This window comes from Martes martes (assembly GCF_963455335.1).
Source record: "Martes martes genome assembly, chromosome: 11".
NCBI lineage: Eukaryota > Metazoa > Chordata > Mammalia > Carnivora > Mustelidae > Martes > Martes martes.
The window spans coordinates 49774883-49788219 of NC_137899.1; the positions used below are offsets into that span (position 1 = coordinate 49774883).

A 13337-nucleotide genomic window follows, 5' to 3' on the forward strand; every position below is an offset into this window, starting at 1 on the left:
CCTCACTGAACACACAGCGTGATGGAGGGCTAATCCCACCACCTGAGATCATGACCTGAGCTGAAACCAAGAGTCAGATGCTTAATTGGCTGAGCCACCCAGCTGTGCCCCTGGATTTCTATTTACTAGATAGAGCCCTTCAAACTAGTTATTATAATTAAATGTCTAAATATCTCATGAGGGACAGCATTGTCCCACTCAATAACCCTTTTAAAAAAGATTGATCCAGAAAGAAAAAATAAATAAAATAAAACTCAAGTACAACAGAACGTTGAAATAATCTATAGCTTTTTACTTAAGCTTTAGTGCATGCTGTTAAAGCAGACCCATTTATGGGTTCACTGAATCATTCAATAAATTCAGGTTAAGAGCCTGCTGGTACAACACGAGACTAGGAGGACACATTGGTGAACAGGGCACTCATAATCACCTGTCTCATCAATGTTCCATCCATTCAGAATCTTCTTTTAAAAGGTGCTATCTCCTTTGTCAGTTCCACGGACAATTGAAATAGGCTTTAAAGATACTAAGATTTAATAAAAGAGGGTCCCTGGAAAACTTCCACTTACAAAACAAAGAGAACCTGCCTGCAATTGAAATACTTTTTTATTTCCTGTACAGGTGCCAGGTCTTGAGCAGACACCCAATTTATTACTCTGTCAACTTACTTATTAGGGTTGACACAAATCGAGCTGAAATATGCCTGACATACTACAGTCAATACTTTTTTTTTCACACTTTAGCAAGAAGCCAAACCTTCCCCAAAGCAAAGGGAAAGAGGGGAAAAGCTGTGGGAGTTAAATTCCCTGCTTTCTATCAGCAAGATGAATATGATCCTCTTCCATCATAAATTGGAAAAAACAGCCATGGAGTACCCACAACTAAAAACAATTCAGCAAAGGGATACAGCTGGGAAATGATTATCAAGCTCTGGAAAGCCCTTGATTGCAGGAAATAGCACCTACATTTTCAAAAATGTTCCCACCAGACCCTGAATCATAAACCAAAGCTCCTTCCTCTTTTTCTTCCCAATTCCTCCATCCTCTCCCAGCCCTGACCCCCAGCATATGACTCTGCACTGTGGAATTCAGACTTCAACTCTCTAAACTCCATCCTGTGGGAAGAGACATATGTAATATGTATGAATGTAGTGAGCTTATTTTATCATGTGGAGATGAAATTTTGGGAGGCAGAGGGACTTTGCATAACAAAATACTAGATCCTTTTTACTCAGTAAGTTTGCATGCAAGACAAAGAAAAGGGCCTAAATATAAGGAGGCATGAGAATCCTCTAATCAACAACCTGCATTATAGAGGCTTTCCTCCCATTGTCTTTTTCTTCATAATTTCTCCTCAGATAGTTACTTTCTCTTGCATCTGAGGTAAGTCTTTGGTAAAAGAAAGGTAGCACTTTAATAACATTTCTCTCAAAACTAGAAAATTATCCTGCCAATGTTTAGTTACTGCAAAATCTGGTGAGGTACTAAATTGCTATCCCTGGACTGACTGTGATGTTTTAAAAAAGATGAAGTTAGTTCATAAATTATAATTTATAAAGTTGAGACTTAAAAATGATCAGTGCATTGGAATAAATATTAGTGGAAGATTGAGTGGAAGATTGAGAATTACAAAGCTATGCAGTTCTCAAAGTCATCTCAGTATGAATGTACCCATCACCAAAAGCAGAAAATTAACTTTGAATATGTTTTCCACTCTTCAGAATCTCAGGGTTAATTTAAGATATGAGAAAATTAGGCTAAAATGGCCCTAAAATTCTCTAATTCTCAAATACTCCCATGCTCTAATCATTTATCAAGTGAAATTTGATGTAATGCTCTTATTGTAAACTTAAAATTTCAAAGCAACTTTCGAAGTGAAATTTTTTACTCAGTACTCACGGATATCTGCCAATTTACACTATTTCATCACTGTCATTAGAGCTGTGTGTGCTGTCTGATTTGGCCAGATAACACAAAAATGAAAAAAATCAGTAGGACATCTTTGTTTCTAATAATCCTGTCTTATAAATCAGAAAATAAACCAGTATTTGAATGGGATCATTCTAAATCTCCTTACAAGCTTCACGAAGTTATAAATAAATACAGCTAAACGGTTAGATACTGATTTTTCCAAGAAATTTTGTTGTTTATTTATTTCAAAATCTCTTAAACCTAGCCCAGGAACTTGCCCTATCTGTAAAGCTACTGCCACTTTTGCTCCATCTAGTGGAATATTGATTTTTCGCTCAGTATTAACAGAATACATAACGTAACCTCTACCTCCTAAAGACAGATAACATCTGTACTGCTATTTCTTACTGTGAAATGACGTTACACTGACGAAGAAATCACTTAATTTCTTTTTAAAACAACCACAAAAACCATAGACCTTTATAAATACAACATGGCAAATTTGGAAGAAGCAACTTTGCTACATTCTTTACTATGCACGAAGTAAATTACTTAAGAATTCCATTTCTCTACTGAGTAAGTACAAGGAAGCTTGCTTGCATGATTAGGGAAGGTTAGTCTAATAGCAATCTCTGAAGTTCCAGAATTAACAACAAAGACAAAGTCTATTTATGAAGTTTGAGGTAAATATTAAGAGGAAATGAAACATTCTCCATAGCAAATATCATGAACAAACCAGTAAGTTTTAAAAATATATTTTCTTCACCGAGGGGTTAATAAAAAGTTACATTGAGATGTTAATATTAATAATAAAATACCGGGAACCTGGGTGGCTCAGTGGGTTAAAGCCTCTGCTTTCGGCTCAGGTCATGATCCCAGGGTGCTGGGATCGAGTCCCATATCGGGCTCTCTGCTCAACAGGGAGCCTGCTTCCTCCTCTCTCTCTGCCTGCCTCTCTGCCTACTTGTGATCTCTGTCTGTCAAATAAAAAAATAAAATCTTAAAAATAATAATAATAATAAAATACCATTATTAACATTACATAAATGCATTTATCTCTTATTTTGGACAATGAATAACTATTTATTAAGGTCCTCATCCAGAATGACAGGCACCGATTTGTTAGTAGTCTGACATCGCGAAAGGCAGTACTGCCTCTGATACTACGGTCTAGTATAAAAACCCAGTATACAATTTTCCTTTATTCTCCAATCCCACCCCAAGGAGTCAAAGTATCCTAAAGAAATTTAATTTCCTCCTCTTTAATTTTTTTTTTTAATGAATTGAAACTTTCTTGTCAGGAATGGAAAATTCCGTGGCAGTCATGGCCTGTAAAATGGTGCATATGTATGGTTCAACATTGTGAAGCTAGCTCCATACTAAAATTTGGCAAGGACCCATATGTATTAAAAGTGGAGTGTCCCCAACTTATTTGAAAATTTACCTACTTAAATTATCCCTCAACCTATTGCAATTTGATTTATAATCTGCTGTTTCAACAAACTAAATGAACCCATTAAAAACAAACATACTGTAGATATTTATATCGGGAATAAAATTTCTCTGGGGAGGATGCAATTTATGGAAGCAGAAACATTGGAAGGAAGTAACAAATTGAGGTCCTGGTTTTCTAATGAAGAATTGGAAATTGAGTTCTGCTTAAATAAGCAGGAAAAAAAAAGATGTGATTATTTTTCACTCATTAGCATTTAAGTCAGTAGCAGGATATTTCACAAGTTTTAGATACATTTTTTTAAAGTAGATTTAGTATGTATTTGGTTAAGTTTAATTTTTATAGTCACATATGCAAGTAACTGATAGAAAAGCAGATTATCTACATATGCGCCACTTCATTTAACTATTGTAAATAAAAATATCCGCCTATAACTTCAGAACCAGATCCTAACGAGGAAGAGTCTGCCTACTAGACTCCAGAAGAGCAAAACAGATGCAGGTCTGCCCAGAATCTGGTTCTTAGGACAGATGGACTTTTATTACAGGTCATGGTCTGTCTGACAGGCTTATAAACAAGGTAGAATCTTGTCTATGATAAATATTTTCCCTTACATAAATATTCAAAAGACACAGTATATATCTTTTCTATCAATATGCTAAGTACGCTACTAATCTTCAAGATACTTTGAATTTTATGTAATGATGAAATTGAGATCCTCAAACAAACGTTGTTTTTCCCTCAAAGTCTGCATACAGCATTTCCATTACATGAAGGGCAAAGTGGAAAAACATGTTCATGGTTTCACTTTGATTTCTACAACTTCTTTCGTCAGAGACCACATGCCTACTTGGAATTATTATCGTAAGTGCAATTCCTCACAAGCAGATTAACAAATGGTATAGTACCATTTTTTCTCCCAATTATGTATTTTAAGGATATGGAAAGTCCCTGTTGCTGCTGTAGAAAATGAAATTAGTCCCTTGGAGAGGATATGATCAATGCCGTGTTAATCTAACCTTCAGCTGTTAATGATTTGCAGGAGGATTCCCCTTGATGCTGAAATATTGTTTTAAGAGTTTCTGTTAAATCCCCCTTCCTGTCTTTCACTGAAAGGGGACTGAGTGGAGTGGATCCTGTGGATCAGCTTTTCTTCTCTGCTTCTGTGTGTGTGTGTGCACGTGCACACGCTTAATAGGAACAAATAAGTGAAAATATTTTTACATTTCTCTTTCAGATAATTTGCTTTGCTGAAACGTTTTAGGTAAAAGGTTGTAAAAAAATCAAATCCTTGCAACCCTTACAAAATTATCCACATTTCAAAATTTAGAATTGCTGGCCACACATACAAAAACAACAGCAACAACAAGCAATTTGCTAATTCCTGTTCAAAACACAACTGTGGAAAAATATGTTCCACATTCAAGTTCACAACTTCTTTCAAAGGGCACCAGGGTGAACAGCTTGTGTCAGCTTCCACAGTGTTGTGGGGAGTGGGCTGTGAAGGAAAGGAGCTGTATGTTTCATCCCTGAAGGACTGCTTTGTTTTGGTCTCTCACTTTCTCTCCCTCTCTCTCTCCCCCTCCTGCTCTTTTCTCTTTCTTTCTCTCCCTCTCTCCCTTCTCCCTTATGCATTGGGAGTTTGTTTATAGCAAACATACACATATATATATTTGATTCTGGGGTACCTGTTAAAACTCGGTACCCTTTTTATAACACTGCTGAGCAGAAACATTGTGCTAAGGACGCAGTTTCTATTTCTAGTAGTTATCAGGTTATGGCAAGAGAATAATCTAATTCCACTTGTGACCGAAGTCCAACTTGAAAAAGTAAAAGTCATGCTGAAGCATTGAGTCAGCTTGATGTCTCCTTGAGTTCTTAATAAATTCATTCCAACTCAACACAATATGTGATCCCTAATTGTACTGGCAGGGCACCTCTCAATTATCAACTTATTCTTCTAGTTCATCACTTGTCTGATTTCCATGAGCTTGTACACTTAACTTCCTCAAAATAAACTACAGTAACCAATTGGGTAGTTTTCAATAATCAAATCTATGTATCCTCTCAGTATGCTTAATGTATTTCTTATTCAAGTCTGATCAAAGGAGGCATGAAATAGAGAAAATTATGCATAATTATAAACTCCTATTTAGCACATTAGGGGAATTAACTGCAAATAACTTGGGATATTATCCTCTAATTCTGACAGCAACATGCAACCATATGAATAGATTTTCAGTCATTATTATGATGATTACCAGAATTATTACTATTATTATTTTATACCCATTAGCCTACTTTTCCATGGTAACATTTATGGAAGAAATTTTCCTTTAGGTTTACTCCCTAGCTAAACAATTTTATGCAATTACATGAAATTATTCTACCTTTTCTCAGATATCTTTAAGTTTTTATTTTAAAAAATCCACCTTGGTTTCCCACTGGGTGGTTCAGAAACATTCCAAAGCAATGAGCACTGGTCAGAAGTAAAGCTCTTTAAACAGTAAAAGAGGCAATGAGTGGGAAGTAGGAATGAGAACATTAATCAGCAATGCAGAGCACAGACTTCTAAGGGAAGATTCACCTTCTGCCCCTTTGGTAAATCCTCATGTACTGAAGAGCCTCCCATGCATTGTTTTTCCTCTGCCTACATGATAATTTACTCTTTCTAAAATGTAGTAGTGGGTCATTTATTGTTCACTGTTTGGTTCCTTCATCATCTAATCTTACCAACATAACACTACAAAAATACTAAATTTTTAAAAATCTAGAATATACCAGATATCATTCCAGGCATAGGGGTTAAAATTATGAAGAAAGATCCCTCTTACTCTCAGGTTGCATGCAATCTATCAGGAAGGACTGGGAAAAAAACAGGTGAGCATAATGCCATGTGACAATTCTGCAACTGGGGTAAGCACAGGATTCCATGGGACCACAGTGAAGTGATGCCTCAAGTAGGGTTGGAGAACAAAGAAGATTCGCTGAACAGTGTGACTCTTCAAGAGAAGTCTATCTTTAGACCTAAGAAATGAATCAGTTAGCCACACTAATGGCTTTCCAAGCAGAGGGAAGCATGTGTGACATCTGAGCAATGGAAAGTGGTAGAGTATGGAAGGAACAAATATTGCAAAGGGGTAAGGAGAATGAAGGGAGCAAAAGTAAGCGTAGATAGACAAAGGCTTCTACAGTTCAGGAAAAAAAATTCAAACTTTATCCTTAGGCAATATGGAACCTTTGAAGAATTTTCACCAGATCCAAATTATAGAAATGTTTCATTGAAAATGAGGTAGCACTAGAAAGAGGACTAGAGACCACTTGGGAGACCACGTAGTAATTCAAAGCTTTCTGTGATCTTTATTAGAGAGTATCTGTACCACAAATTGCATAGCACATGAATTTGGCTGAGGCAAAATTAATTTTCTAGTAGATAACTAGACTATAACTCAGGGTCAGACTAGGTTAAGGCAAGTGAAACACTTACCTTGGGCACAAAATTTAAGGGGGCAGCAATAAACTCGGTAATCAAGATAGATAACATTTAGAGTAGTATCTTTAAAAATGAATACAAAAACAAATCCATGGTGAACGAAATATCAAGAATTTAAATGATGACAGCAACTGGATACTTTGAGAATATATGTATATATGTGAAAACAGATGAACTCCCCATACAGTGGGTTCCTCTTTCATCTTACTTAGATAATTTCAGGTTATTCATTTAGCATGGCTAAACAACTAACTCACCTTGGAAGCCGAGAAAAAATGCCGGCTGATATTGATGTTAATGCATCATCCAAACGACCTGGTGGCTTCCCTTTGAGAATCCAGCTGACGGCCAGTTCAAGAAGCATTAAGGAAATGAAAAATGGAGTTGCCTGGAAAGGAAATGGCACAAAAAAGATGCTATTGTGCTTGGTATAAAATTCTTCCACATTTCCTGATTAGTCATTCCAGAAGTAGGAGGCCCAGGGTGACATCTCATATCAGGAGAAGGTATATACTTATCCTACAGGATCACTTCCTCCCAACAGGCAAAGAAATCTGATTATTTCAGACATATACTAAACAGGTGCTCAAAATCTATCATCCAATTTGGAAATGAAATAGAACCATAGATGTAACCATGATAATTCTGCCAAGAAAATAATAAGCTTAGGAAGGATAGGTTTCAAGTTAGACCAGAAAAAAAAAAATAAAATAAGCACAATAATCAGAAGTCTATTATCTCCATGACTAAGACCCTCTTTAAAAGGCTTCACTTAGGATACACATATTTCTAGTTTTTCATATTAAAATTACAGGAATGACAAAATTGAAACTGTAGGAACAAAACATTTTCTTCCAAGTATTTCAGAGAATATGATTGTTTAAAATGTGTATTTAAAACATCATTCAAGTTTTATTCACTCAGTTTTAGCTCTGTGCTATAATAAGCATTTTTAGGCTCCACTATGACAAATGCTGAAAAAAGTTTGATGTCATAATACAAAAAATAATGATTTAGAAAGATGGGAGTATCACATTTTTCTCCTTAAAAACTCAGAAAGGAATAATATCAAATCCTGAAAAAGTTATGGGTTACACTCACTTGGAAGCTGGTCATGAGTTCTGAAGTTTTCTAAACTGAACTCCCAAGAACATACTCTCTGATGTCATTTTTTTTCCCCTTATTTCTGGTCTGAACTCGTAAGTGTTATAGGAACAACTGTGACAGGGTGGGGAACTTAGGTATTCAAGTTCTAATTCTGGATATTTCCACTTCCAATCATAGCCAGGAACCAGAAGTAAAAAGTGCCTCCGAACACTTCAGAATTTCAAAGAAAACTTGGTAAAGGTTCAAGCTTAGGAAGTCAGAGTTGGACTCGGTCAGCTCTATATCCATTCTGCAGAACTACTCTACCAAATTAAAGAGGAAATAGTTTCCTGGGAGGTGGTTTGCCCTTTAAAACCAAAACTGTTACAGAGTTTACTGATGTCATATAACCATTTGACACTGAGCTTCTGACAACTAAATTTGTAACACCACTGTGTCTAGGAAAACTTTGTAAAGTTTTATCATATTCTGCAGTGACATATCCAAGGAAAGGAGTTTAACAGGAGAAACTGGTCTTTGATATTGTACAGAAATTCAATTCAAGTAGAAATTTTAATATGGCTCCATGCCTTTATAAAACTGAATTATTTTTATTAGAATTTAATAATTTGAAGAACAAATGTGAACAAAACCCCAGGATGGGTTTAACATACTTCTTATTAAGACAAACTCAACAGTAGCCTCTTCCCATATAGTCTCACCTGCTTTACATAATCAGGCACCTCTTCCAGGGTTTGGAATGACGTTTCATTGGGCTTCACCATGTAAAACATCATGCGAATTCCCTGGGAAACTGAAACATCCTGTTGGGCTTCTGGGTTCATGTCTGCCCTTGTCTGATTCCCAGCTGGAGAATATTTGCGATTCAGTGGTTGAAGCCAGAGGCTGAACAAAGAGGACCAGAACTGTGCTACACAGAACAAGCCCTTTGTCAGAGAACAGCTAGGAACAGAGCTCCATGGAGAACACAGCCAAGAGCAGATTCTGTGTAGAGACAGGAAAACACAGGGACTAAGAAGGAGTTCAGAGTTCAGTGGGTGCAGGACACAGGAGGGAGGGAAAGGGGAGGAATCATGCCCAAAACAAAGATAAACACTGGAGTTTGACTGTAGGTGGAGTACCTTAACATTAAAAAAAAAAAAGAAAAACAAACAAAACGAAAACATGATACAGCCTTAGAAAGGGGAAGAGAAAAGTGCTAACAGGTGAAAGTTCACTCTGAAAAAGTGGACAGCTATTCAAGACTCAGAGCACAAAATGAAATTCTATTTTTTTTAATTCACAAAATGAAAATTCTTTTTTTTTTTTTTTAATTCATATTGTGTTGTTTGTTTTCTTCTCAGAGTCCTATTTCCTCGAAGGGTGCTCTAATCTCAGTAAGGCTAAGCTTCAAAGTCAATAAGCACTGACTATATCACACTGGTTATTGCCTATAGATTTCTGGACTTGTACAGTATTAACTTCTGAATGTTTGCAAACCAATTTAGGGGCATTTGGCTTGTTACATGATCCACCATGTTTAATGGAACCTTGACTAATCATATCTGTATTTTTCTGAGCACTTATGGGGACTCTCTAATCAAAGAAGCTGTCAAGATACTGCTGCAAGGGATGCCTGGGTGGCTCAGTTGGTTAAGCAGCTGCCTTCGGCTCAGGTCATGATCCCAGCGTCCTGGGATCGAGTCCCACATCGGGCTCCTTGCTTGGCAGGGAGCCTGCTTCTCACTCTGCCTCTGCCTGTGCTAGCTCTCTCTCTCTCTCTCCCTCTCTCTCTCTCTGACAAATAAATAAATAAAATCTTTAAAAAAAATGCTTTAAGAAAAAAAGATACTGCTGCAAGACTGTATCTGTGTTTTGCAGGAGGAGCATAAGTTGATTATGCCTTTCAGGGAGGTTAGAGGGCACTTCATTGACTGCATCATCAGTGAATGAGTGGAGGTTTCCTTAACAGCCTCAGCCCTTCACCTGGAATGGCTGTGATCACCCCTTAGCTACCAACTCATCTTTTAAACATGTTTATATAGATTTCACTAAATTATCAATACATGATTATTTTAGAAAAAATAGAAACTACAGATAAACAATAAATAAATTGTTACCCAAGAGACACTATTAACATTTTGGTATATGAATAGTCAGTTCTGCTGCTATATGACATACAAGCTGCTAAAAATCAGTATAATTTGCAAAGCTGTACAATAAAAACCATGAGGCTGATGAGAAAAATGGGATTTGGGTACAATACTTGAAAACTCTGTAATAATCCATAAGGAAAAAAAGAAGATAAAGACCTAATAAAAATTATACTACACTTTTACACATGTTACATGGTTAGGAAATGTACACTACAATAAGTATGGTGCTTCATCTTGAAAAAGACGTGACATTTGTTTGTGGAGGTGGACATTGGAAAAGTGGCAGAATCTGAGTTACTGTGGATTCATCAATTTATTAGAAGTTCCCTCCACTCAGTATGTGGTTAGACTTTTTCATTTTTAAATTTCTTTTACTATTGTTTTTTTACCAGCTGCAGAGGTGTGTGTGTATACATTCCAAGCAGGAATACAAAATCATTTTAAGTATTTAAAGTGACTGAACACTAATACTAAGAATTAGTTACAGAAACAGCAGAAGAGGTGAAAAATCAAATAAGAACAAAGAAGAAATCTAGGGATTAATATCGATAGGAAGTCAATAGCATCTTTAAGCTATAGGGACAAAAAAAAAGGAGGGTGTGTTAATACTGCGCAGGGCCTGGGCAGTATTAACCGCAATGGGCCTAATAAGATCACTGGCCATGGAACAAACCTCAAAAACAATAACCAAAGCAAAGAGAGTTAGGAAAGAGTATGATGGCTACTCCCTTACAGCCAACCAACCTCCCAGCAATACTTCCCATTGGCCTAAGTGAGTCAAAGCCAGTTAAAAGAAAAGCCTGGGAGAAGTCTCTGGCCTGGAGAGACTATGGAAGTGGGAAGAAGAAGGGGAGGAACGCATCCAAGGAAAAAGCCAATCAAGGACCAGCACACCATTGTAACTTACTTAACTGTTTCTCCACTGCAGTGCAATTAAGTCTAATTTTTTAGTTTTAGCTAATAAATTTAATGCAGCAATGAACATCATGGTATAAATATCTCATACAGTTATGTGCATTTTGTATTAAATAGATTTCTAGCAGTGGAATTATGTTATTGAGAGGTATGTAAAACTTACGCTTTGAGAGTGGTTGCCAAATTCACCGCCAAGATTGCCTTTCACACTTGTTAACACTAGCTACTATCAGTCCTTTATAGTTTTAAGCCCATTGGGAAAAACGACATTTTGCCTTAATTTGCATTTTTCCAGTGACTTTGAATATCTTGGCAATATACTTATTAGTCATTTGTTTTTGTGTGTGATTTATTTTTAAATATATGTTGCATGTGATTTTATAGTATCTTTCTGTACTGATTTATACACTTTTTGTATTCTATATATATACATACATATATATATGTATGTATTTTGCTCCTGTATATGGCAAATGTTCTCTCAGCCTTTATTTGTTTTCAATTTTGTTACCTATATATTGTCATACAGCAATTGTAACAAGTGTAACTTTGTGTGTCCTGCTATCATTCATTTTATTACTTCTGCCTTTGGGTCTTGTTCATGACTGTTTTCTTCACCAGAATTCTACAAAAATAACCTTCTGTGTTTTCTTCTGGTATGTTTCTAGGACTTCTCAGTTGTTCCTTTAGTCATCTGGAGTTCAGTTTGTATATGGTATGAAGTCATTATTTCATGTTATACCCTCCCTATCTACCCTGGATGATCCCAGTTCTTCCCATACCATTACTTAAACTCAGTACCTTCCACACTATTCTTTGACATGTCTGCACCATCTCCAGGCTCTCCACTCTGTCCTACTGATGTATGTATCTATTCTTGTACTGTATCATGTTGTCTTAATTACTGTACTACCATAATAAATTCTAGTAACTTATAGAACTTTTCATTTGTGAGTTTTGTTTTTCAAAAATTTTAAACTACTTTTCACATTTGTTCTAATGGATCTATTTAACATAAACCTAAAAAATCCTATTGGCATTTTAAGTGGAACTTCATTGAATTCATGGATTGATTTGGAAGAACTGACATCACAGGCACTCAATAAACCTGTCTGGAACAAATGAACATAGACATTACCATCATTTAAACCTCATTCTGTATTTGAGTGATGCCAATGCAAACTACCAATTCCTTATCCTCTCTATTCTTTTTTTTTAAGATTTTATTTTTAAATAATCTTTCCCCCAATATGGGGCTAAAGCCCACAACCCTGAGATCAAGAGTCACACACTCCACCAGCTGAACCAGCCAGACACCCCTATCATCCTCCACCCCCCCCCACTGCCTCCTCCTCCTCCTCCCCCTCCTCCTCCCCCTCCTTCCTCTTCTTTGGTACTGGCACAGGTGGCAAGGTTTTCTTTCTTTTCTTCTTTTTTTTTTCCCCAGAAGGTTATACATATCATTGTATATCTTACCATAATTTTTTCTTACCTATATATGTGATGAAATCCTTGGCTAAAAATAAAATCTCTACTCAAAAATTAATCCCCCCCCCTCAAATCAACAGAGATAAACACTTTGGCTAGAAACCCATCAGGTGAAACAAGATGTATAGAAGAGATGATTTAAAGCCTATACCAGAACCAGCAAGAAAATGGGCAGAGGATCTGAACAGATATCTTTCCAAAGAAGACATATGGAGTGCCAACAGACACATGAAAAGATGTTCAACATCAGCAGTCATCAGGAAAATGCAAGTCAAAACCACAATGAGATATCACCTCATACCTGTCAGTATGACTGAAATAAAAAAGGCAAGAAATAACAAGTGTTGGTGAGGATGTAGAGAAAAAGTAACTCTTGCACATTGTTCGTGGAATAAAAAATGGCATAGCCACAATGAAAAACTGTGGAAGGTCCTCAAAATAAAAAATAGAATTAACACAGGATCCAGTAGTTCCACTACTGGATATTTACCCAAAGAAAATGAAAGGACTAATTTGAAAATATATATGCACCCTGATGTTCAAAAGCACTATTAATAATTGCCAAATTATGGAAGCAACCCAAGTGTCCATCCATAGATGAATGGATGAAGAAATGGAACACACAAATGGAACACTATTCAGAAATAGAAAAGAATGAGATCTTCCCATTTGCAACAACATGCATGGACCTAGAGGGCATACAGCTAACTGAAGTAAGGCAGGCAAACACAAATGCTGTATGACTTCACTTACACGTGGTATTTAAGAAACAAAAGAAATGAACAAACACAGAAGAAAAAGACAGACAAAAGAGACTCAAATATGGAGAAAAAGCT

The 13337-nt window shown here is 36.4% G+C and overlaps 1 protein-coding gene across 1 annotated transcript in view; it reads right to left on the reverse strand.

Moving 5' to 3' along the window:
* AGMO (alkylglycerol monooxygenase) overlaps positions 1–8956 on the reverse strand; it is a 204718-nt gene extending 195762 nt beyond the window's left edge. Inside the window, exons 1-2 of the mRNA XM_080819132.1 lie at positions 8665–8956; positions 7114–7244 (exon numbers count right to left, since the gene is read on the reverse strand). Of these exons, the coding sequence (XP_080675258.1) occupies positions 7114–7244; positions 8665–8787 (254 nt within the window). The 5' untranslated portion in view covers positions 8788–8956. The remainder of the gene's footprint in view (positions 1–7113; positions 7245–8664) is intronic.
* Between the last annotated feature and the right edge of the window lie 4381 nt (positions 8957–13337).